This window comes from Colletotrichum paranaense (genome assembly GCF_030867605.1).
Source record: "Colletotrichum paranaense strain IMI 384185 chromosome Unknown Scaffold_8.1, whole genome shotgun sequence".
In the NCBI taxonomy this organism is placed as follows: Eukaryota; Fungi; Ascomycota; class Sordariomycetes; order Glomerellales; family Glomerellaceae; genus Colletotrichum; species Colletotrichum paranaense.
The window spans coordinates 348,587-372,308 of record NW_026848966.1 but is presented as its reverse complement, the minus strand read 5'-3'; the positions used below and the strand labels follow the sequence as shown (position 1 = coordinate 372,308).

Sequence of the window (23,722 nt, the reverse complement as noted above, 5' to 3'; positions counted from 1 at the left end):
ACCGATGAACACTCTTCCTGTACGTGGTATGTCAAATGAACAGATGGCAGGATGTTATTCATGATCCATTATGATTGTCTAGCTGTATGATACAGGCTTATTGCTACTAAATATCTGTAAGGCGACGAAGCCTTATAGTAGGGCAATACAGCTGATAGGCTTCCCATGATATGACAGGGTATCGATAATCAGTGATGACGCTGAACAATCATCTTGTTCCTCATGCTTCTCCTGCGTCGAGTAGGATGCGCAGGCTGCTTCCAGAGAGGTTGATCAGGATCATAACCAACAAGGCAGTTGACCGTCTCCGCGCCCTCGCCAGCATCGTTAATCTCGCTGCCGACAGGATTCTTCCATTGCCCAGTGAGCTTGATATATCCGTCAAGAGCATCAGTCATTGTCTTGCCCAGCTCGAGCGCCTTGGCAGCTCTGCTGTGCGAGTAGTACGTGAGCAGCGAATGCGCCGCCTCACGCTCGTTGTTCTCGATGAGAACTCTAGCGCTTGTCTCGACCCAGTCCACGTCGCTGCGGCTCTGGTTCTCGAAGCCCGTGAGCATCTGCGTGACGATGGGCAGATAGATGTCTGGGGATGAGCAAATGTAATACAGCACGCGCTTGAAGATGCGACCGGCAAAGACGCTCGCCTCCTGCAGCTGGAAATCCGGGTTCAGGAAGCTACCCGAGGCGCCGGTGGTGAGATAGCGGTGCTCACCGAATTCGGGGGGCACGCTGTTGACACCGAGCCACCACGGCACGAATGGCGATGAGACGGAGGTCGCAGGAGCATTCCAAATGCGCAGCAGGTCCGCATCGATACCAGCTTTCAAGCTGACGATTTGCCCGTAGCCTGCCTCGTCATCGGCGATGCGCTTGTCGCGGACGCGCTCCATCAGCTTCTCCTCGGTGAGAGGAACCATCTCAAGGGTGGCGTTCTCGAGCGCGGCTTGGGACATGAACTTAAAGCCGCCGTCACGGGCAGTCATATTCTCGCCCTTTTCGCCGTACGCGTTGAAGATGTTGAAGGGCACGCCCCCGTTGGGATCCCACCAACCTTGCTCAACGGCAAAGGAGACAATGTTCTCGGAGCCCATATAATCGGAGCTGTTGGCAAAGTCGGTGGGAAAGTCCTCAATGTAGCCAGGGTATAGAACGCGGACCTCGTCGGTCTTGAGACGCTCTGCCGCCCATAGCTTCTTGCCGCCGGCCATCTCCCAGACAACCCAGCCCTCGTCCTTGTCGGCGACCAAGTGAGTGTTTCCGCCGTAAGTTGCCTCGCCGTACTGGTTCATCAAGTCGCCAATGATTTCCACGCCCTCTCGAGCAGTCCTAGCTCGTTCCATGACGATGCGCGCAAGGTCGCTGTACTGGATTCCGTGCTGCGGGGTCGGGGTCATGTTGACTAGCTCATCGCGGTTCTGCGCCCATACGTCACGGACGGTGACGCCGTTCTCGTTAAGGCCACCGTTGGTGAGCGGCGCTGGGAAGCCCTCGAAGTCCGAGTACTCCATCGACATGTACCGGTAGGTGTGGCTGACCTGCGCAATCGTAAAGAGCTCGCCGGGAATGCTGGCCTTGTCCGTCACGCCGACGGTGATCGTTGCGTTAGCCGCGTGGTCGGCGGCGGGAAACAGCTGGAGCCAGTGGGAGGAGACTTCTTCGCCGGTGCCGCCGACCATGACGCTCCCGTCGGCGGTGAGGTCCTTGCCGACGTAGAAGGCGTAGCTAGCGGAGGCCGGCCCGGCGAGGGCCGCTAGGACAACGGCAGAGCTTTGGAGCATCATCTTTGCCTGTGATTAGCGAAGATGGCTCTGAGCGAGTTGGTTGAGGTGGACAAGAAAGAGGAACTGCCAAAGAAGAGGAACCCAGCCCCTCATCAAGAGGGACTCTTCTCCTCACCCCTCGCTAGAATCATTTTTCGGCAATGATGTCAAATGGAAGCCTCCGATGTTGACTTCGGAGTCGTGTTACCCCACACCGAAATTTCCGGTATCGCTAGCGGTGAAGATAACGGGTGCGCCAAGAACCGTCATTCTGCGCGGTAAACACACTTAAATGACAATGATAAGTGAACGACTGACAAGGATCATCTTGTCTCCCTGGAAATGAGCCCATGGGTTTGCAGACGCGGTCCCTTGTTCCTGGGGAAATAATGGTTAGAATTACCGCAATTCGACTCAATCGTTGATTGACTCGGGTAAATAAGCGACTAAAGTTGCCCCATTGGAGAACATTCCTGCAAGTCATGCTCCAATAGACTCGGACTATGATTCCGCATGCACACTCTCCATCCACATGTTGTGGAAGTTGTCTCTCAGCATGTCTTCGGACCTGATCGGCTATGAGTTGGACGTTACCCAGCTGATTCCTATTTTTTCACAAACTTCTCAATACGTTTGCAACCTAGGCCCCCCCCCCCCCATATTTCTAGTCAATATCTAGCAACGATCCAGCAAAGGATGACTACGGCGGCGAAGTTATCAAGATCCTGTCACCGTGGCCTTTTTAATTGGAGTTTCGACCTATGGAGCGAGAAAAGACTTCGATGTTCAAGTTGCGAATTCAAAGTCATTGATACACCCACCTTCGATTAGCGCTGTAGTCACCTGTGGGGACTGCCGGACTACTAGCGTATTTTCCAAATTCCAGGTTTCAATGCTCTTCCCACGGGAGTTGTATATCCTCTCGAAGGGATCTAGGTATACTATTCGCGATAGGAAGCATCTCACCTCGCGCTACTAGTCTATAAATTCTAGTGTCATCTTCTAAAGGAGCCCAAACAGGTTGCTTTCCTACTCCCTTAATATCGTTTCTCTGCTTTCACTCCAATCCATCGTCCTTTTTGGGACCGCCTCGGAGCCGTTCCTAGTCGAGCTGAAATCTTGTAGTGACTGATAAGCACCAATTCTAGCCTGGCAGCCCTGACAATACATAGCCTCCGTATTTCCTCTCGATACCATCCCATCAGCAATCCACGTCAGTATTTTCCAAGCTGCTTGGAGAAAAAGGAGGTCCGCAAGCAGGATTGAAAACAACATGGCACCACCGTTCTTCTGTTGAGGAACAGAGCAAAGGTATTGGCTGACAATGGTAGCGTTGCTGCAACCCAGGGGCCCCATCATAGGCTGGAACTTATCGTAGCTATCCCGGAGCGTCACCAGGCCGCTATTCGTGTCATTCGATCTGGGAGCAGGAATTTGGTTGTATCGGTCTGACCCGTATAGTTGTGATCTGGAGCCGTTCAAAATCCGTCCGGGATCCCGGTTGTGATCGTCTGGTGCCAGGATTGCATACCGGAGCCCACGATCGTCCAGAAGGAGGTTCGGTGCCTGGCAGTTGCCTAAGTCCAGGGAAAGTAGAGAGAAGAGAATCTTTGAGGAGTGAAGCCCTTCTGTTAGTGCTGGAGATCCGTACCACTGCTAATATTAGCTAAAATGTCTTCTCTCGATCGAAATTGCCTACAAGTCCTAAAAGAAAAGGATTGACATACATCAGAATTGTAATCTTTGAGACTTTTATCCATGTTCTTGTTGAGAATCGAGGAGTCCGTGTTTGCTAACCACCAGTAGAGGTCAAAAAACTGATCGGTGTAGATGCTAAATCAAGAAGTGAGCAAACGTGAGTTGGACAGATGAGCCATAGTGACCTACTCTTCTCCTGGCTTGGGAGTGTAAGTAAATCCGCTACGGACGACATAGTTGTCGGAGCCATATATGTTCGTCATGTTTGCTGCAACTGTCATTACACCGCTCCAATATGCATTGAGCAGTCTGGTCCCCCACCACACGCTTGCGTGCGTTCCAGGATCATCTTCGATCACGTAGCTATAGGTATGATCCCCTCCACTATTTTCCTCAGTAACGAGCGTTATTATCACGGGACCGTCATCTGTCACAACAGTGCAGTCGACAGTTGCCTCCATCGTAGACTCCCCGTATGACAGCCACCATGAAGGAGCAGGCGGCACCGCCGTATCACTCTTCTTCATCTTCAGAACTATGCTTTTAGGTGAGCAGCTTTCAAGAGTATTGTTTTTGTAATTCAAGCTCGACAATGAGTTCCTTCTTGAGTCCGAAATGGCCTTGATAATGTACCTAAAGCCCAGGTTTGAGGTGAAAAAGGAGTCGCCGATTGTAAACAGACGCGGTTGGCACTCTGCTTTTACGTCGCTCCTCCAATTGAACGGAATCTTTCTGAACCATCTGGAATCATAATCTTAGCGTGATAATAATTACTGGCTACTGTTGTACTGCCGACGTACTGTGCGTTTGAAAGGGCTTCGGTGCCATTGGGATCAGATGTATATAGAGGCTTCAAGTAGTATCCGTTTGCGCTCAGGTTTATTAAAGAGAGCAAGACGGCGAGAATGACACCGCCAACCAGAACGACAGGCGTGAACCAGCGAAAAGGATACGGCTTGGAGATCGAGTACGAGAACCACGACCGATGCATCTTATCATTCGGACGCCGATAGCATTGCTGATTCCTTATCAAGTGATGGCTGTTGGCTTCAAAGCAGGCGATGATGTGTTTGGTCTGAACGGTGTTCGACAATCAGATCACCTTGATTTCTAGAAGTCGATAATCTACGTGCTGCCATGCAGCCTAAGGTACGCCGGGGGCGCTTGAACTTATACTCTGCTGCTTACTATGATGTCACGAATCCTGAAGGGTAGCGGGACTCTCTGATTGGCGATGTAGACCAAGGCGAGACATTGAATTTAGGTATCAGTGGTTTCGCAACAGTGAACGAACCATGCCCTTCGCTGTAATCGCCGCTAATCTTCACCAATCGGGAGAGTCAGTCGTAGGATTCAGGATCGGTACTTTCGCTTGATAGTGTCCTAAATTTGGCTCTACTTGCAGACCCCTGGAATCCTACGTGCCTGCCTAGACAGTAGCGTCTTACTTGCGTCTTAGGTGCACACAAGTGTCCATGTATCACGCAGGCCTAATTGCGCTTACTCAAATCCAACCCAGCTGCGTATCAATAGACTTCGTTCGCGTACCTTTAGCGACGAGGAGCTTTACCTTTGGTCTATGGCCTGACTGCAATTCTAGGCTTGCCAGGTGCGACCGTTCAACACAGGCTGCCAGCATCGAGCAATGTAAGCACAACCTGCCTGGGGGTCGACATATTGACCCAGGTATATCCGGCATGAGGCGATGGCGTGCAAGACGATATGCTTGGGATGTCATAGTTTCATAGATCACGTGTGGATATTATAGCTTAGGTAGGCAGTTCCAATCATACATGGTGTTCATACTGCAACTTGCCAGTAACAACGAGTGGCAGCGAAAGAGTTGCATTGATATCAACACAAGTTTGCTAGCAAACTCTATCAAGGGGCGCATTGGCAGTTGCTTCACGTCATTATCAGCAAGGTGAATTCATACGTGGAAGAGCAAGACTTTGACTTGCCAGACAGTTGCGGTCAACTTAGTACACTGCTTGAATGGAATCTCAGGGTTGTTACACTGCAAAAGCAACACTCAGTTCGTCTGAATCTATCGACCTGGGCACCCTTTTGGGAAGGGATACTCACAACTAGCTTGTCGCGGACACTGGGGCAAGGGTCAGCAGGCGCAGGAGGCGGCCTGGCCAACGCAGCACCGAAAACTGCAAAGAAAACGAAGGCGGAGAGCTGCATTTTGGCGAATCAATTGATAACAGTCGAGACTTGGAACTGATTCGTCCTGCGTACAGGAAGTTGTGGAATCTCGGCACGCTTTATATGGACGAGTTGGGTTGCTATGAGCGAGTCTGTCAAGCATGCTGAAGGACTTGGTGCAACTTCGGGAGGCAATCCCGGGTCGGACTTCCTTACAGCTCCGACGCAATATAGCAAACTTCGCTTCCTTCTAGTCTAAACTCTGTTCTGGTATAATTGTTGTAGAGGCGCTTCGATACGGCAAACTTATGCCGACTTTAGCTAGGTGAATGACTCAAGAGTTCGTGATGGATCATGTCGAATCGCAACAAGTTGACAACCAGCCCACACTGCTCGCTAGTCAGCGACGCGATTTCGAGTACTTTCAGTCTAAGGAACTCCCCAGATCCAAGATCTTTGCGGTTTTGTGTCCCAAACCCGTAAGTGATAAGCTTTGCCGCTGATCCGACCGGGAGAATACCTAGAACCTCCTGCCGCTTTGGATCATAGGGGAATCCGGAATATAGGGGTGGAATGCATCTTAGACCTTGCAAGAGGTCAACATAGTTTAGGCATTTCCTGGAGCTGTTTTCACAGGTCAGCGGTCTTCTAAAGCTAAACATGGCAATATAGTTGGTGCTGGTCAGCGGAACTTGGAACTCTCACTGAGCATTAGCCAGCGTAGCGGGTACTGTGTTTGAATTGCGGCGAGTTGATGACATGATTTAGTCCGATTAAGTCCGTCAAATGAGCGGCCATGATCATCCCACTGGAACGCACTTAATTTGGGTTTGGTTAAAAGATTTATTAAGGCCCAGTGGCCGGGTATCATAACATCCCACCGGAGCCTGCTACTTAAGGACTCGAGAAATCACTCGATAGGGCCAGCCGGTAATTGATAGCTCAGAAATGTCCGATGACAGGAGAAATCTGGTTATCGGGTCGCAGGCCATGGTGCTTGACCTCTGAGCCAGGCCGGTCCGGCTCTTCATAACGCCTTCGAAGGCCCAGAGCCGACTTGAACTTCATCAGTCTTCGCAAGGGCAGCAAAACGCATCTCCAAGGACTTTCAGAGTATCACCGAAGCCTCACAGTAACTTCGAGGCAGCTGATCTTCCTTACACGACTCTCCTCACCGAATCCCTCATCCTCTTCTTCGAGCACCACATCATCGACCGTACCCACGGTCTTGGTCCTCACCTCGACCTCGCAGTCGCTCTGCTCTGTAAACCATGCTGCGATGCTGAGGACCTTCTCAATTGCTCTGCCTGTGCCGAGCACGATAGCCTCTCCATTCCCTCCTTTGGTGCCGTTGTCGCGATGGAGCAGGTCGATGCGCTGGTTGAGGTTCATGCCCCTCGTCGACGGCGCGTTGCCTTTGAGAGACTTGTCCAGTTGCTTGCGGACACGTGAGACTGCTGACATGAACGGTGTTGACGCTGACACGTAGATGAGTTGTGATTTTGATGAGTTGGGTTGTTGACGGCGAGGCAAGGCACGCTTTTGAATTTTGGAGCCTGAAATTGGGTTAAGCGAAGACTCATCCGACGGGGAAACTAAGTTTGGAGTGGCTGGCTTACCTTCAGGCAGCCGAGGCAACTTGTTCATAGTGGAAGACGACTGTCTTGTAGAGGGTGAATTATCTCTGCCAGCCTGGCCTTGTGTTGTTGACCGAGTCGGCGCCATGCTAGGCCAGGCAGCTGCGTGGGTGTGAGTGAGTCTGAGACTTGAAATCCTTTCTGCCTTGACGGTTTTGCGGATCTCGATGGCGTGTATGAGGTTCAAAAGGGTCTCGTCAGATCAGAGTGAATAGGAGTTCTCTGAGTTTACCTAGCTGAGTGGCTCTAAGATACGCCGGCCTGGAATATTCAACATCGAAAAAGATGCTGAACCGTCCCCCGAATAAGAAAAGTGCATGGAGTGGGCCCAGACCCCGTCTGCAGCGGCGGGGCAGGCGCACCTTCCTCCGCTAAATCGGTTCGGCCCCCACTTAAGAAGGCACCGCGCACCGACCACTCTGGTCCAAAGCCTCCCGCGATGACGAGATGCCCTTCTGGAGCTTCAAACTGTCCACCATGAGCTAATCGAATAACACCATTCGCCCTGTTGCGGCTGCCTATGAATCGTTTTTACCACACAAGACTAGTCTCACGAGCTGTCGAAGCGGAAGCGAACCTGAGTTGACAGCATGTCAATAGCAATCTGGCCTCCGGTGTCCCCAGAGGAGCTGATAAAAGGGAAACAGGAATGCCTCGTACGTACCCTCGCCGTCTCTGCTTGCCCCGCGTCGAACCCCTAATCATTGGATCCCAATCTCGGAAGACACAATGCTAATCAGACTCGACAAACTCTCACAGGCCCGCGAGCTAGAATGGATCGTCGTAGAAACACACGCGATCCTTAAGGACATCCGCCACGGCCTCCAGGACTGCTACGCTCTTCTGGCGCCCATCGACCCGGGAAGCACTCTCGTCATGAGCACGCAGCGTAACGAGCGCGTAAAGGGAACAGTGACCCGGGTCGGCACGCGGATAATCAAAGGCGTAGGTCTATTCTCTGCCGACTACCTCTCTCTTTCGCAACTACGAATCCGCGGCTGACACCTTCAAGACAATCCATCTCCAGCTCAAAACCCTCCCAACGCAGACCTTGAACCTCGACGCCTCGCACCCAGTCCACATCGCGGCTCTCGAAACAATCCACACACACCTAACAGAATGCCTCGACCTTCTCTCCCTTACAGACACACCGAGCCCTTCCAATAACCCTTCTCAGCTCGCCGCCCAGCTGCGCATCATCGCCGCCTCCCTCAACGAGTCCTCCTCTCTCCTCAAGGGCCCGGCCCTGAACGAAGTCGATCACAGCTGGCAGACCGACTCCTGTCCGCCCGTCCACTTTAGCCCAACCCTCGGGCCAAATATCAGCGTTCACCTAGGCCTCCAAGAATCGAGTCTGGTCCTCTGGTTGCGCGCTCTCGAACCCGTTGATTCGCCGGTACACTTCGGCACCAAGCTCGGTCTAGCCTTGGGAACCGTCCGAAGACTGGAACACGACGAGATGGATCGCCCTTTCCGGTTCACGTATAGCACCGTTACGGATGGCGGGCTGAAGCACAGGCATGGCACGGCGCATCCGAGGAGCAGCGGAAGCAGCCCCAGCGGGCTGGGTACACCCTCCAGTAATGGAGAAGCTACGGAGGTCTTTGTGAGGGAGAAGGTGCGGGTTGAGAGTCTGCCAGATCCCAATCTCATGTCTCTGTCTGCAAAGTTGGTTGCCTTGGGTCACACGCTGGCCAGTGCTAGGAGAAATCTAGCAGCTGTCATGGGTGAGGAGTTCGACGAGTGAAGCAATCTGTAAATGTAGTTATATACCCAGGAGTTCGGCAGGCTAAGTTGGCATGTCTTTGGCAAGGTTACTGTCTTCAAATTCCTATGTGCTGGTCTTGTTTACCAGGATTCTGTACACATACAAGTCGCCAAATGGAAGCCTTTTTCCATGATCAAACCAAGCCATCTGTCTTCCTAAAGCTGGAAAACGTAATCCCTAAAGCAGTTCATCCCTAGTTGCCTTCGCTGGCCTCACACACGCTGGACCAGGATGATTCCTCACATCGGTCAGCGTACCCAGTGTGTTGGCCTCGTTGGCATCGACAAATGAAAGCTGATACGGGCGATATGTAGAAGCATGCGATGCCGCGCATAGCAGAAACGCGGCCGAGCTGAGTAAGAGTCCAAAAAACCCCCCACGATTACGCCACAGGAGACCAGGGCATCGGGATCAAGATTCTCGACTTCATGCTCTGAATAAGAGGCACAGTCTTGTGGACAGTCTCGCTCCAGCCCTCGACGCTCCAGCTCTTCTCGCGGCGGATCTTTCGCTCCTCGAGGTTGGCGAACTGCCACAAGTGGTGAACGGTGTTCAGGTCTCCTATCTGCACAAACCAAGCGCCAACACCCTCCATGACTTCGCGTCTCGCCTTGAGGCCGCGTCTCCAGTGGGTCTCCCACTCGAGGAGGTTGCCAGGGTGGAGAGTGTATGATCGCAGCTCGAAGATGCCGCCAAGCTGGCGGGGAGGCGTGGTGGGCCAGAAGGAGAACTCCTGCATGAGGGATGTCTTCTTCGAGGTGATGAGGCTCTTAAGCTTCTTATCGAACTCGGCGAATTCGGGGTGCGAGCCAATGTTGTGGATTGACTCGTGGTAACCCTGGTAGCGCTGGTACTCCCAAATATGGACTGTGACCCTAATATTAGCATCATGTGGTTTCGCTTCAGCATGGGTTGTTTTTTCTCGGCAGGGTAAAATACCAAACGTATCACAGTCTCCAACTTCGGTTCTCCAGCTTCCAACTAGATGGACCTTATTCTCGGGCATGGAAGCCATGCGCGGGTACCAGCTGCCGACAAGCTTGGTGTACTCCTCCACCTTGTCGGGCTTGACCTCGTGCTGGACGATCGAGTGGACGTACTTGCCTCGGGCAAGGACCTGACTGAAGCTCGCCTCGAGCTGAGCATCGAGTTCGCGACCTTCCTTTGTGCCATAGATGAGGTTGGTCAGGGGGCCAGCCTTGCGCGAAGGCTCCTGGGTGGCCTCGGCCTTCTGTCCTGAAGTAGCACTCACGGATGAGTCCTGGGCGGGCTCGGAGGAAGAGGCAGGGGAGGAGGAGGATTGAGTATACGCACTTGCTTCCCGCTGTTTCTGCTGCTCGACCAACTGCTCTCGGAACTGCTTTGATTTGTCGTTGAAGGAGGCGACGCTCTTGGGCGCGGCGCTGACGTCGGCCATGGAGGGCACCTTGAGCTGCTGGCTCGTGGAGCTGAAAGCTCGCAGCGCGGAACGCGGGGTCGCCGCGCCGGCTGCTCGCACCAATCGCTGGCTCAGCATCTTTGCCTTTGGTGGTTTGGGGAGGGGATTGGGCAAAGAAAGGATGTTTTTGGAGAAGGTAGGTGAGATGAGGAGGTATATGGTGACCAAGAGATGTCGTTTCTTCTTCTGCTTGAGCCAAGGGACGTTTTGTCTACTCAAACAAAGGTGACAAAACGTGCTCTTTGTTCAGCAAGAACAAGCCTCTGGTACGTGATGTGAAGGAGGAAGGAGAGCGAATTCGATACGTCTCGATCGGCAAAAAGCAGGAAGCACCCGAGAGCAGGGATTTATCACAGGACGGGAAGCAAGTCGGCGTGCAGAAAGGGCGTTTGGAGGCGGCGGCGGCGGACGGACGATTAGGTTGGTACGCTGGCTTGTGGTGGTAGTAGCAACCTATGCAAAGGTAGCGGTTAGGTGTCAAGGTGGTGGTGGTGGTCTCGCCCGTGCTTGAAATGGCAGTCTAGGCAAATGGGATGGATATAATTGGATGAGTTGAGGAGGAGGTCGGGCTACAACCGTGCAACAGTGGTGTGTGTCTCTCGTTCTCTGCAGATTCCCCCGCACTTTCTGGTAAAGTGAAGGCGGTAGTAGTAGAGGAGTGAAAGGAGAGAGCTTCAGGAAGAGGAGGTGTGTGTGTGGCAGGGACGAGATGAATGTGACACAAGGGAGGAGATGTTTGGCTTGCTACACTACGGGTTCGGGGTCTGGCACCACCACCATGCCAATCCCTAGGTCCCAAGTCCAACTCAGCCCCCAGAACCTGGGGAAAGCTCTCGCCGCGGCCTGCCACGGCACGGGGGAACGGGTTGCGGGTGAGCGAACCTAGAAGCTGAAGCTTGCTAAGGTCACGGGTGGGTACGTATCACCTCCAAATGCGCCCAGATGCGGAGAAGCGTCGAATGATGTCACATGAGAACCGGGGTAGAAGGGGGTGGATCCGACCTTGAGGATACAAACGGAAGATCATTACTGCGGTAATCCGATTCCGCTCTTTTCCCGTGACAACCTGAAAGTAACAGGCCCGTGCCCGGAAAAGACCAGAAACGGACGATACTCCACTATTTCTCATCTGTCGCGGCTGTAGCCTCAGGCCACACTTTGCTCGGCTACGGGTCCAGCCGCCGAAACCGAAAGCTCAATCGGAGGAAAAAGGCTCGTTTTGATAGCTTCACATCGAACCTCCGAATACCGCCCGCCATCTAGACCCCTTCAATTTCTCCCCTGCAACCCACATCACAACCGTCAAGATGACCTGGCTCGGAGCTCGCGCACTCAAGAAGTACCCCACGCCCGTCCGTACGTATTCCTCGAAGACCGTCCCTACGAACCCGTCGCGCAATCGCTGACCTCCCTTACAGTTAAGCCGATGGCGCCTTTCTTCGCTGCCGGTATGTCCGAGTCCTCCGATGAACTCTGAATCCCGAGCGAACCAACTTGCAAAGAACACGAGAAAGAGAGCGAGAAGACTAGCGACGTGAAGCGCAGCGTGTGCTGATAATTCTGCAGGCCTGGTCATTGCCTACGGCATCAACTCCGCTCAGAACGCCATGATGAAGTGTACGTCGCGCAAACGAGGAACTCCCGAAAGGACGCATACTAATGTTATATACAGCCGACGAGTGGAAGAACGATGCCCGCAACCCTCTCGCCAAGAAGCATTAAGTTCGCAATGGAGTAGCCTAGGCTATACGGGGAGAAGGCCGAGCAACGGGAAACGTGTCGAGGATATAGACCCGCCAACGCGTTTTCTTCATGGACGCTGTATCATAGACGCACGGCTCGCATGCAATTGAGCTGTTGTACTAATGTACCGATGCCACACGTGCCATAACAATCGAGAGCTGCGGGCGCTCTGTGCCTATTCGGTGCGTGAAAGCGTCAGCAATCCGACATGACTGCGCCATTTGCTGTGTAATGACTCTGTACGCGGCATCTGCCGGACATCATTGCGTGAGAGAGAGGAGGTTTCAAAGTCGACAACCAAGAGGGGCGGTCGTCAACTCTGGAGTTGAGTCGCAGTATCACAAAGCGAGGCTCGGACGGACGGCATGCGTATCACGTGACACTGAAAAGTCGATAACTCTACCATTGATTATGATAGAACAAATTAACAGATGACGTACTGTACTAGAATGATATAAAACTAGAATTGACCATATGAGACTTCATCGGACTTCGAGGAGTGATGCAATCGGTTATCGTGGCTCTAGTCCTTATCGCCGTCTCAATTCCTCTTCTTTTCGGCGAAGAGTCAACTGTGGATTTGTCAGTATCCACTTTACACTGTCACTGAACACTTCGACTTCTCAACACGCCCTTTGAACTACATCGTAGATACACACACATGATAACTTCACTTCACTTACGTCTTAGAGCTGTTGCTTCTGTCTCTCGAGTTTCTCAGTTTTCTGCCAAGACCGTCAATAATACCCACTCATACTTCAGCCACATCTTCACCTGCAAAATGTCGACGGTAGCAGGCGCAACCCCGAACGGCTCAGCAGCAAAGAAGCCCAACGGAAAGAAAGAGATTAAAATTCTCATGCTTCACGGTAAGATATGTGCCCTATTCTCGTACTTTTTATAGAACGCCAAATTAGTCGTCCAGACCCAGCCCATAATCAACATTTCTTCTCCATGACCCCTCTCCAATTCTCATCAAAACCTCACTAACACTCCAAGGCTACACCCAATCCGGGCCCCTCTTCCGCTCAAAAACCCGCGCCCTAGAGAAACTCATCGCAAAGTCCTTGGGCCCCTTCAACCTCGCCCCAACACTTTTTTACCCAACTGGACCCTCACAGCTCTCCCCGCGCGACATCCCAGGCTTCGTCCCGGACGAATCCGCCAACGGCGAGGACCAGGAAATCGACGCCTGGGCCTGGTGGCGCAAGGACGAGTCCTCGGGCTCTTACCGCTTCCTGGACCAGGGCATCTCCACCGTCGCCGAAGCGGTCCGCGAGGCCGGCGGCGTCGACGGTGTAGTGGGTTTCAGCCAGGGCGGTGCCTTTGCTGCGCTCCTGGCGGCCATCTTGGAGGGTCCGCATCGCGATGAGAAGATGCCGGAGGACCTGAAGGCTTCGGCGCAGGCGTTGCGGGAAGCTAACGGTGGGAAGCCGTTCAAGTTTGCAGGCATTTACTCTGGTTTCTTTGCGCCGCCTGAGGAGTTGCAGTGGGCTTACGAACCCAAGATCAAGACGCCTACACTGCATTTCCTTGGTAGCTTGGACACTGTCGTTGAGGAATCAAGAAGTCAGGGGCTTGTGGACCGTTGTGAGGAGCCGATGGTCGTTGTCCATCCCGGGGGCCATTACGTGCCTATTACCAAGGAGTGGGCCATGCCGCTGATCGGCTTCCTCAAGAAGATTGCCGATGAAGAGACAGCGAAGAGCAACATTTAGATGTCAGTCACACATTACGAACGAATGAATTGGGTAGGGGTATAGATAGGTACATCAAGGACATTGGTTCATCATAGAATAGACCGAAGCATGTTTTACACATCCCAGCCTGGTTCATTGCCTTCGTCTAAGATAGTGTTCTACAATTACACGCCGTAACCCATGCCGAAACCCGGGCACCCATCCAGACGTCTAATGCGCCTTAGTAGACTTTCCCTTGCCCGACTTGGACGCGCCAGGCTGAATGTTGGCCATCATCTCCTCCTTGGTAATGAGATGATCAATACGCTCGAGGTGACCCAACAAGCTCTTCATGTTGGAGCTCCACTCATTCAAGATGTCATCTGCATCTCTGGGCTTCGCGAAGCTCACAATGCGCGCAGGGCGATCGATCTTGGCGTAGATAGTCTTGGAGGTAACCAGCTCGCTAATGTACTTCTCCGTCTCGTCCTCAGTGAGATCCAGCAGCTGGGTAAGGCGCTGAGTCTGGATGCGGGTGTAGTACTTGGCGACCACACGCACATTGTGCTCGATGACTCTCTTGCGGAGATCCAACCAGCGCTGGTGCGCCTTCTCGTCGTCCGACTGACCGGCCTGGGCGTCGAAGACATCGGTTTCGCACAGGTGAGGGCCGAAAGTCTTTGCAACCTCTGGCCAGCGCATGAGCTCGTGGACTGTGAAAAGCTTAAGAAGCTCGGCCTCCTGGGTGACTTGGCCGATTCTAGAGTCCTTCTGGATTCTGTGCAGCAGATCGTGCTGCTCGTTGTCGTGAGGGGCAAGAATGACGAAATAGATGATGCGTTGGAGGACCTAGAGATTGTTTGTAAGCAGTTGTGCTTGTCATAGCCGAGAGTATTGATCTTACAGGGTGGAGCTTCTTGGGGTCTTCCTCGACGGCCTCAGTGTCCAGAACCTGGCGGTAGTGCTTGCAGACATCAAGGTACTTGTCATCATGCTTCGCAAGGATGATCTGTTGCTCGTAGTACCGCAGCTTCAGGTCTGTTGTGTCATCCTCCTTCTCTTCGGGGACTTCCTCGCCTCTCGCCTTCTTCTTCTCGCGCTCCTTCTTCTCCTTCTCCAGCTGCTCGGGCGTCTTCTTCGGCTTTCGCGACAGGTATCGGGTGCTGATCTTCCTGCTTAGAATCTGTGCTTGAGTCCAGTCGCCAACCTCAATGCAGAGAGCGACTTGTGCGAGGATGAATTCGGTCTTCTCTCTTCGGTCCATAGATCCGAACGTCTCAACCTGGAGCTCGCAGAGGATATCTGTCGCCGCCTTGAGGTCGCCCTGCTCCTTCTTGATATCGGACAGAGTCTTGGTCACACGCGCACGCTCGACTTCGACAAAGATCTTTCCCTCGGTGACCGTCCGCAGTGTCTCGATGACGGTAAGCTTGGTTTCGAGATTCGGGGTAGAGTCGAGGAAGCCCATGACCGCCTGGACCATCTTGGTGATAGCTTGCTTGAGCTGCCCATGCTTCTTCGAGAGAATCAGAACCTGCTCATTCATCAAGCTCCAGTCCCCGGCATTCTTGGTGATGTTGACAATGGCGATGAGTATACGCGATGTCGATGCGAGATCTGAGGACTGCGCTCCGTTAGCACGTCAGCATCTGGGGAAGGGAGGGGTAGCTTGCTCACCTGACGGGTCTGCTTCTCCAAGACGCTCAGCTTCTCGATGGCAGCTGAGATATCGCTCTGTACAAATATCAGTATTCATTGCATAGCCACGTCAATTCCGGGCTGCAATCCGCACCTTTGCGAGCTTCTCTGCCTCCGGGATCTGCTTGTCCGTCTCCTTCGAGAAGTCCTTCTCGGGCTTCAAGGCTGCCTCCGACATGCTGGGCGATAGTTCGGGGGTTCTATTTGTGTTGAAGGTAGCGACGCGAGTTCAGATCGGAATCGTGGCTGCGGTGGATTGGCAGTTGAAAAGGCTGTCGGTTGGGAAGGTGAGGCTGATTTGGTTGTTTGTTAGAATCGAAGGCTCCCGCAGCTACGCAACATGCTCGTGCCTACCTGACCTCACCCTGGCCGCAGTGCTCAGGAACCCGGATTAGGTAAGGCGGGGCAGAGCTGGCACGGAGGGACGTACCTTTTCCCGGCCCTGCCTTCCCGCTTCCATCGATGGTCTGTGCATGGTAGCTTCCAGTTACTGTCGGTCCAGTTGCTATCGGTATTCTTTCCTCTAACTAATTTGGCTCTTGTTGATGGATGCCAGACGGATCATATTCTTGCTGGCGAGTACGCGACGTTCCAGAATCAACATCAAATATCGAAAGAATCAATGAGTCTCCTCTCCATAGACTTCATAGGATATGAGGAGGAATCGTATGTTCAGATTACCTCACTGGGGAGCTGAACTAGAAGTTACTGCTTGATTGCCAATTTACGCAACCTTATTTTGCTTGTGTCTACCGTTAAACATATTCCATCAACGTATTTCGTACGCCCTTAGAATTTAACACAGTTTCTCATTTCGACCTGCTACGTTTTTCAACAAAAATAATCCTATCAGCGTCAATCTCCCATTCTCGAATCTTGGATGGATTCGACCTGTGATTTCTTCAATAAAGCCCTCGCAGCCTGGCATCGCGATTTTGGTGACATGGTCACTCCCATGACCCCGAAGCCTCTTCTATTTATGTTTGTACTGGCCAGTTGCAGCGTGTGCGCACGCCTGGCTCGGAGTACTTCAGATAGGTAAAGAAGCAGATCCGCGGGATCCGCGGGACAAGCTCTTGCTCGCAGCTCAACAGTTTATGTGGCCCAGTTTCCATGGTCGGGAACAGATTATGTAGTATTTGAAAAACATTAAATACTAAGAAGAGCTTATGCTATCGGCGGACAAAGCAATATTTAGGGGTTGACAGGTGGGGGAGTGCTATCAATGACAATCGTCGTAGGGTTGACCTGGTTGCAGAGCAAGTCTCCAAGGCCACCGGCATGGCAGTATGTGAAAACATCGCCCTCGCCCCAGTAGCCGAAACTATTTGCCCTCGTCAGTTCGTCATCGTTCTCAGGTTTCATGATTAAAAGTAACTTACGCAAGGCCAAGCTCGTGGTAGATGCGCAGGGCAAACTCAGTCTCCTTGCCCGGACGGATTGTGAAGCGGTACTTGGACTCGCCGCAGGTAATCACATCGGAAGGAACACCGGTCGCACCCTGGCATGCCAGATCCGTGGCGTTGTTGCCAGAGAGAAGGAAGCTGACGTTGGTGACTGTTCCATTTTGCTGCTTACGGACAGAGAGGTCGGCGATGTCAATGTTCTCGTACGGGCGAGGCTCTTCCGTCTCTTGGGGTGCTGGGGCAGCGAGGGCAGCAACGCCGAAGAGGCCAGTGACGGTAGCGAGAGTGAACTTCATTTTTGCAATTCAAGGTCGGTCTTTGATCGTTTCTGGTGATGTTGGCAATAGTCGAGATTCTGTTGCACAACTAGTAAGGGTGGTTATGAAAGTAAAAAGTCCAGCTTGGGAAGAGGCTGCGCTGTGGTCGGTTATATACTTGCGATGGGCTCCAGATACCGGTCCATAAGATCATCATCGCCAAGTCGGTTTGGTCGGGCAAGCGAGGTTGGTGATTTCGACGTCACCGTCGCTTGGGAGGTAACCATTGTGTGGGGAATGCCTGTCCGGCAAATCCCAAAATGACTGTGTTCTCGTAAACGAAACTATGACAGTGTTGGAAGCGGGTAAACACGAATGACTAGCAATTCTGTCTCACTCTCAACTGCTCCCCTCTTGGAAGGTTCTGTCTCATGGGTAATGCCAGAAATAGCACATGAGATGAACTGTTCAATTCTCCACATCGATCACGAACTCTAATTTGACCGGGGCACTAAGATCACAACTTCTGTAAAGCTTTTATCCAGTGAAGGCCGGGATCCTGGTATTTGGCTGGCACGGCTGGTAATACCTACAAGGCAGGTGTTGCTTTCCACTGGAAATAGTGACGCTTACAGGGAGGCAATAAGTCCAGGGGAGTGAGAAAGCGCTGGAAGTGAGAGCCCGGAATGCACAAAGCTAAACCCCAGTAGAGACAGCAACGTTGTTTTGCTGCGTTGGTAGTCACATCGGGCAGTAAAAATGTGGACAAAATGACCGCCGATCTTCTCGTATTACCGCCAAGATCAATGTGGTTTCTTTGATGCGGTCACGGCCGCAACAGGCGACTCCCCATTCAAAATTACCCGAAAGTTCCAGCTCTGGTGCTTGGTTCTCTTATGCCAGCTGCAAAATCCATAAGTCCGGCTGACGTATCCTCTCAGAATGAATAGTAACTGTTGAGCTCTGAGAAAATATAATGTTCTCAACCTGTGCTTTGCAATGGCATCTGGTACACAAGACTATCGTTGCAAGATCTTGCACAACGCTAGTATCACCGGTGCTTGCATCTGGGCTTCCTCTTGCCGCCAAATATGGGCCGATACTCAAACAACTACCGTCTGCATAAATACTCGCTCAACTCCACCAAGATGAATTTGCATGAAGTCCTATCTTATTATTCATATTTACATATCTTGAGTTTCTCTTCTTCCGGTTCAGCGAGTCAATTCAATGGGAGGGTTCGATATTTCCCACGCTGCATTGTCCGAACTTCGGTAAGCGTCCGAAATCCTTGGGATCTATGGAAGTGTCAGACCTCGAGCTTCTTCGCCACTTCTGTAACTTCACTGCATCCGAATTGTCGAATGACCTGTACTTATTCAACGGGACTTCTGTCGTATGAATGTCGTAAAGTAGGACTTAACCACGAGTGATGATGCTAAGCGTCTTAGACTTGTTAGCTTCACATTTTGCGAGCCTTTGCCCGCAAAGGAAAAGGCCACATGTTGCAACCTTCGGCTGAGTGATGGAATTTAATGAAGAAAAAGAATGATTTAGGCCACTAGATCTGCTCAACACTCAACCTTGGCAACTTACACCGGTCCTAGCCCATAAGTTTTCAGAATTACACTGGCTAGATGATTAGATGATGCGTCGGCTATAGGAGAAAATTTCAACTTCCACCGAATATTACTACACTTTAAATACGTGTAACAAGCGCCGAGGTCGTTCACGAATCTACGACATGATGATACGGAAACCAGCACACATTAGGCGTTGATAGACGAGAACCTGGAAAATGGAGATCTATTCTTAAGGAATCAACGATAGCTTCATAGAATTCTTGTCATTACAGTTTTACCTGGGATGATAAACTTTGCATATGTAGTGGCCGGAGATCTAGCATGTTTCTGGATTATCACGTCCTTATGGTAACATCTCCATGACTCCATCAACTTAACTTAACAGTGACGACGCCCTTAGAAGGAACAGCGACGGATACCCCTGAGCCCGAGATGCTGGCCGCCGTGGAAGCGAACTTGTGGCTGTTGTCAGTGACCCATGCGCTTGCAGCCTTGGGAGTGAACCCCTTAAGTGAGACGTTGGCAGCCTTAGCAGCGCTGCTATTGTTTGTGAAGATGATCACAATAGACCCGTCTTTGTTTTTGACTGCTGCGGTCAAGACGTCGGATGCCACCATGCCCGACGTTTGTAATCTCTGCGCGCCGGGTCGGATGTGCCGCGACCACATGGCGAATGCCCAGAAGTTAGCCGACGGCGTCGCGGTCTTACCATCCTGCGTATCGACGAGGTTGGAATCGTACTGCAGCTGCTTGAGTTCAAAGCCCTCCCAGTAAAGATAGGCAGAGAGATTGGCATTTATGATGCCAACGGCAATCTTGTTGGCCCAGGTCATGCCCTCTGTAACGCCTCCATTCTTGAACCAGGTCAGGTCAAAGGCTGTCGTGATACCGGATTCGGTGACCCAAGAAGACAACTCAGTGTTGAGAGCGGTGTTGGCGTCGCCTGAGTAGGTGTGCGAGGTGATTAGACCCAAGTAGGATTCCATACCAGCGGCAACGAGAGCGTTGGTGTATTTGACGGTTGAAGCCCAGCCAACAGCATCACAGCAAGTGACTGCGGTCTTGAGACCGGCAGATTGAACGGCTTTGGACAAAGTGGGGATGAAAGAGATGGCCTCCTGGGCATTGAAGCTGATTTGCATCTGAGAGTATCCAGGACTGGGTAGTGTGGTAGTCAGTCCATGTCTCTAGCTTTAAGGGGGGTTCTGATGCTTACGAGAAGTCGGGCTCGTTAAGGAAGCCTAGGTGGGTAATGTTGAGCCCGGCTTGCTGGTAGTACTTGACAAACTGCACGAGGAAGTCGGCATAGGATTGTCGCCAATCGCCAGAGGAGCAGGTATGGCCGGTTGTGCCGCATAAGTATCTAGAGCGTGTTAGAGAGTAGCCACTCAAGCGACTACTTGCGTTCCCGTCGCTTCATTACCACTCGTCTTCATGAATCCAGGAGCATTCCAAGCGTCAGTGTAGATTTTATTCACCCCATAGCTGACGGCCTGCTTTGTGAACCATACCTGACCGCTGTCGTCGTTGTCCCAGGTATAAGTCGGCTTACCTGCAGGCGATCCAGGGCTCGTAGGAAGAATGCTGTCTCCTTTGCCGCCGGAACCAATGCGATTTCGGATGATGCTGAACCCGGCACCTTCGGTAGGGCAGAAAAGTAGATCGAGAGCCCCCTTCTGAAGGGCCGTGGGTGCGTTCTGGAACTCCTTGGCATGCCTAAAAGCTTGAGAGAAGCCAAATCCGTCGATCTTTTGCAACTTGGAGGTGGTGTCGACGGTAACCTGCCAAAGTGCCAAAGCGCCTAGGCCGACAACACCAAGCAAAGTTGTGAAAGGTGACATCTAATCAGCAAATCATGAACAAAGAAAGAACGTGATGTTCGATATCGAAAGGAATATGGGAGTGGGCTGAATCCGCGTGCCAAGAAAAACGACAACTCCGGGAGTTTTGCGGATCTCATATACATGGGGCATTCAAGAAATTACCGAACAACGCGGGAATCTCGCATCCCCTTTGGTAAGATAGTAATCAGTCCGAAAGCCATTCTGATTGCTCGTTTCTAGGACTTACGGATTTTGGTGCATGCTGGCCCTCCGAACCCAGAATTGAGGAGTCTTGACAATATATTCGAAATAATGCTGTGCTCATGTCGTTGTTACCAAGCTACAGTGGCACTCATTGGAGCAGGGAGAGAAAACAAATCGCTCCAATAGAAACATTGGTGATCTAGTCTCGGGAACGTCCGAACTGCTCGCATAGCAGCGAAGCTGGGGCTTCCTAGTCCTTCTTCGGTAAGTGACATAGAGTGAACATGAAACTCAGGGGCCAGGCGAATATGTATTATTCAACTACAAATTACGTCAGGGGCTTTTTTGGCCGTGATTGCGCCCTAAATCTTGTTTCAAAATCTGGACCAGTCGTTATGAGGAAGCATAGAGGTCTAGGCTCGTAACGACCGTACTGCAGTAGATACAGTATCGTTGTCTGGAGATGGCCATAGCTCTGATTGAAGGACTCCGCGGCATCACCAAATACCCGATTCGTTTGAAACATCGGGTCTCGAGACTGCGATGTTGTAATGCGAAGTGTTCTTTATTAATTCGCAAGTCAGTGGACATAGATACGACAATTCCTCATATAAAATACCAAAAATGTTGGTCCTTCCGTCATTGTCCATCCGTTCAACCCATACGCCTCATTCGTTCTTGTTTCTACTCGTCTTCACTCTTTTGGTCTATCCAATCCATATAACGCAACATCTTTTGTCACAATGAAGTTCACTCCTGTTGTCTTGGCCGTTGCCCAGGTGGCATCCGCTCATTACTTCTTCGACACCGTGGTTCAAGACGGTACCGCTGGAAAGTCTTTCCAGTACATCCGAGACTTCACCCGTACCACCAAGTATAATCCGATCAAGTTCTCGAAGAACCCCGCCGTCGATATTCGCGATGGTTCCTACATCGACGGCCCGGACAGCAGATGCAACCAGGGAGCTTACACCAACGCCGCCAAGACGGAGGTCCTCGACGTCACTGCGGGAAGCGACGTTACGGTTAAGCTTGGCGTAGGCGCCACCATGCAGCACCCTGGTTAGAAGACTCTGTCGCCGCGTGATTCGCCTCGACGTTGTACGTTGACTAACATCTGCATCCAATCACTATAGGACCTGCTCTGTACTACATGTCGAAAGCCCCCGATGGCAGCGTCAAGGACTACGACGGCTCAGGTGACTGGTTCAAGATTGGCGAGACTGGCGTTTGCACCCAGAGTGACGACTTCACCAAAGACGCTTGGTGTACTTGGGACAAGAACACTCTTACCGCAACCATTCCCAAGGATACGCCTTCAGGGGAGTATCTCCTGCGCTTTGAGCACATCGGTAAGAATTTGATATTGGCTTCAAATTTGCGTACGTCATTTGTATCATGATAATCTAACAAACTATCCCAGGCGTCCACAAGTCGTTTGACCACGAGCCTGAGCACTTCGTGTCTTGCGTCCAGGTCAAGGTCACAGGAGGCGGCAACGGCATCCCTGGCCCTCTGGTCAAATTCCCTGGCGGGTACAAGTACAACGACCCTTACGTGAGCTTCAGCCTTTACAACGGATACAAGGCTTTCCCAATGCCTGGTCCTGCTGTGTGGTCCGGCGGATCGAGCGACGTCAACAACACCTCGGCAGCTGAGGCGGTCCCAAGCAGTCTGCCTTCGACGACCCTGATCACTGCTACTCGTTCTGCTACTCCCAGTGCAAAGGCTACTGCTGGATGCGCCAAGCTCCGTCGCTGATGAGCCTGTATACCGAGCCTGTATACCGGCAATGCGCGACATAGGCTCTGCCTCTGGTGTTACTTTCGCCAGATGGTTGACGAAGTATGTCGGGATAGAGGCTTCTGCTCTGTGTTGAGATGCTACTTGAGGCGTTGCCTAGTGTTGCTTTCATTCTATTGTACAACTTTGAGAACAAAACTTTACTTGCCATAACCAAAGAACTTTATATTATCACAATCCTGCTCAAGCTGCCCAGAACTGAGAATCAGATGAGCTAACCCCAGGTTTGACTTGTGGGCAAGATTCGTATTAGATGAGAAGTCAAGATATAAGTAATGGGCGGCCTACGCCATACAATTACTTTTCAATCCTGGACTCAGATTGCCTCGATGCTGCTTGTGGTCTCGTGGGAGTGAGATCCCAGTCCAAGCCACGGATAGTTGACCAAGCGGTCAACGATTCATGTATGTTGGAAAAGGGGTGCCGAGGTGGGGGTCACAGACGAGAACGGATGGAATAATGGTGACGACCGTGGAGGTGGGGAAGGCACCTCTAAGGTCTACCGCCAACCTAGGTCTTGGTCATCCTTCATCCTCCTTGAGATCTCACAGTGCAATTCCATTCTATAGAAAGAATTATTACCAAGGCACGGTATAGGTGAGTAGTGCGAGAGCTGAGCACATCCAATCATGGCTATGGCTCTTAAGCTAACTGTACTGATCCTTGAAAGCTTGAGGGAAATGGAGAGCTCACCGTCCCCAGACGGTAAAAGAGAGTTACCCCATGATCCCCAACGTATGACCCCCACATAGTCCCGCAAACATCCCTGGCCCCAGGTGTTCAAGAAATCCCATATTCCTTCTGTCCTAACGCCGGATCTGATGCCGGGGAGCTGCAAGGTGGGGGCGGTCCGACGAGAAAGTCGGCTGATATTTGGGGGGTTCAGGGATGACCAAGCAGCAAGGAACAAAGGCATCGTTTGAATGCTGCCATGCTAGGCCCTACCCCATGGGGTCGTTTCCCCGCGTTTGGATTGTTCTCCACGTTTACCTGGGGATAGGGGGAAAATGAAGGGAAGAAGATGATTGTGGGACGAGGAGAAGGAATGGGAGGTTGTTCAAAGGTTGACGGGTC

The 23,722-nt window shown here is 52.0% G+C and overlaps 12 protein-coding genes across 12 annotated transcripts; 4 read left to right on the top strand and 8 right to left on the bottom strand.

Moving 5' to 3' along the window:
• Positions 1-188: 188 nt before the first annotated feature.
• Positions 189-1,781, bottom strand: CPAR01_09975 (dipeptidase domain-containing protein; the record flags this gene model as incomplete). Its single annotated transcript, XM_060494238.1, has 1 exon — positions 189-1,781. The coding sequence occupies one exon, from the start codon at positions 1,779-1,781 to the stop codon at positions 189-191; it is 1,593 nt and encodes a 530-aa protein (XP_060346420.1).
• A 1,008-nt stretch (positions 1,782-2,789) lies between these two features.
• Positions 2,790-4,449, bottom strand: CPAR01_09974 (uncharacterized protein; the record flags this gene model as incomplete). The annotated part of the gene is made up of 4 exons (XM_060494237.1): positions 2,790-3,413; positions 3,488-3,593; positions 3,648-4,199; positions 4,259-4,449. The coding sequence occupies 4 exons, from the start codon at positions 4,447-4,449 to the stop codon at positions 2,790-2,792; spliced, it is 1,473 nt and encodes a 490-aa protein (XP_060346419.1).
• Positions 4,450-5,054: 605 nt separating this feature from the next.
• CPAR01_09973 (uncharacterized protein) lies at positions 5,055-5,648 on the bottom strand (the record flags this gene model as incomplete). The annotated part of the gene is made up of 3 exons (XM_060494236.1): positions 5,055-5,183; positions 5,395-5,475; positions 5,544-5,648. The coding sequence occupies 3 exons, from the start codon at positions 5,646-5,648 to the stop codon at positions 5,055-5,057; spliced, it is 315 nt and encodes a 104-aa protein (XP_060346418.1).
• A 903-nt stretch (positions 5,649-6,551) lies between these two features.
• On the bottom strand, positions 6,552-7,256 carry CPAR01_09972 (uncharacterized protein; the record flags this gene model as incomplete). The annotated part of the gene is made up of 3 exons (XM_060494235.1): positions 6,552-6,665; positions 6,741-7,165; positions 7,229-7,256. The coding sequence occupies 3 exons, from the start codon at positions 7,254-7,256 to the stop codon at positions 6,552-6,554; spliced, it is 567 nt and encodes a 188-aa protein (XP_060346417.1).
• A 719-nt stretch (positions 7,257-7,975) lies between these two features.
• On the top strand, positions 7,976-8,993 carry CPAR01_09971 (uncharacterized protein; the record flags this gene model as incomplete). Its single annotated transcript, XM_060494234.1, has 2 exons — positions 7,976-8,191; positions 8,259-8,993. 2 exons carry the CDS (start codon positions 7,976-7,978, stop codon positions 8,991-8,993), a joined length of 951 nt encoding a protein of 316 aa, XP_060346416.1.
• Positions 8,994-9,396: 403 nt separating this feature from the next.
• CPAR01_09970 (uncharacterized protein) lies at positions 9,397-10,530 on the bottom strand (the record flags this gene model as incomplete). The annotated part of the gene is made up of 1 exon (XM_060494233.1): positions 9,397-10,530. One exon carries the CDS (start codon positions 10,528-10,530, stop codon positions 9,397-9,399), a length of 1,134 nt encoding a protein of 377 aa, XP_060346415.1.
• A 1,229-nt stretch (positions 10,531-11,759) lies between these two features.
• Positions 11,760-12,174, top strand: CPAR01_09969 (ATP synthase subunit J; the record flags this gene model as incomplete). The annotated part of the gene is made up of 4 exons (XM_060494232.1): positions 11,760-11,808; positions 11,871-11,900; positions 12,019-12,069; positions 12,125-12,174. 4 exons carry the CDS (start codon positions 11,760-11,762, stop codon positions 12,172-12,174), a joined length of 180 nt encoding a protein of 59 aa, XP_060346414.1.
• A 682-nt stretch (positions 12,175-12,856) lies between these two features.
• On the top strand, positions 12,857-13,913 carry CPAR01_09968 (serine hydrolase; the record flags this gene model as incomplete). Its single annotated transcript, XM_060494231.1, has 2 exons — positions 12,857-13,064; positions 13,195-13,913. 2 exons carry the CDS (start codon positions 12,857-12,859, stop codon positions 13,911-13,913), a joined length of 927 nt encoding a protein of 308 aa, XP_060346413.1.
• Positions 13,914-14,105: 192 nt separating this feature from the next.
• On the bottom strand, positions 14,106-15,750 carry CPAR01_09967 (PCI domain-containing protein; the record flags this gene model as incomplete). The annotated part of the gene is made up of 4 exons (XM_060494230.1): positions 14,106-14,723; positions 14,779-15,498; positions 15,552-15,608; positions 15,667-15,750. The coding sequence occupies 4 exons, from the start codon at positions 15,748-15,750 to the stop codon at positions 14,106-14,108; spliced, it is 1,479 nt and encodes a 492-aa protein (XP_060346412.1).
• A 1,016-nt stretch (positions 15,751-16,766) lies between these two features.
• CPAR01_09966 (uncharacterized protein) lies at positions 16,767-17,274 on the bottom strand (the record flags this gene model as incomplete). Its single annotated transcript, XM_060494229.1, has 2 exons — positions 16,767-16,896; positions 16,955-17,274. The coding sequence occupies 2 exons, from the start codon at positions 17,272-17,274 to the stop codon at positions 16,767-16,769; spliced, it is 450 nt and encodes a 149-aa protein (XP_060346411.1).
• A 1,912-nt stretch (positions 17,275-19,186) lies between these two features.
• CPAR01_09965 (cellulosome enzyme) lies at positions 19,187-20,659 on the bottom strand (the record flags this gene model as incomplete). Its single annotated transcript, XM_060494228.1, has 3 exons — positions 19,187-19,976; positions 20,035-20,105; positions 20,330-20,659. The coding sequence occupies 3 exons, from the start codon at positions 20,657-20,659 to the stop codon at positions 19,187-19,189; spliced, it is 1,191 nt and encodes a 396-aa protein (XP_060346410.1).
• Positions 20,660-21,588: 929 nt separating this feature from the next.
• On the top strand, positions 21,589-22,606 carry CPAR01_09964 (fungal cellulose binding domain-containing protein; the record flags this gene model as incomplete). The annotated part of the gene is made up of 3 exons (XM_060494227.1): positions 21,589-21,907; positions 21,982-22,197; positions 22,269-22,606. The coding sequence occupies 3 exons, from the start codon at positions 21,589-21,591 to the stop codon at positions 22,604-22,606; spliced, it is 873 nt and encodes a 290-aa protein (XP_060346409.1).
• Between the last annotated feature and the right edge of the window lie 1,116 nt (positions 22,607-23,722).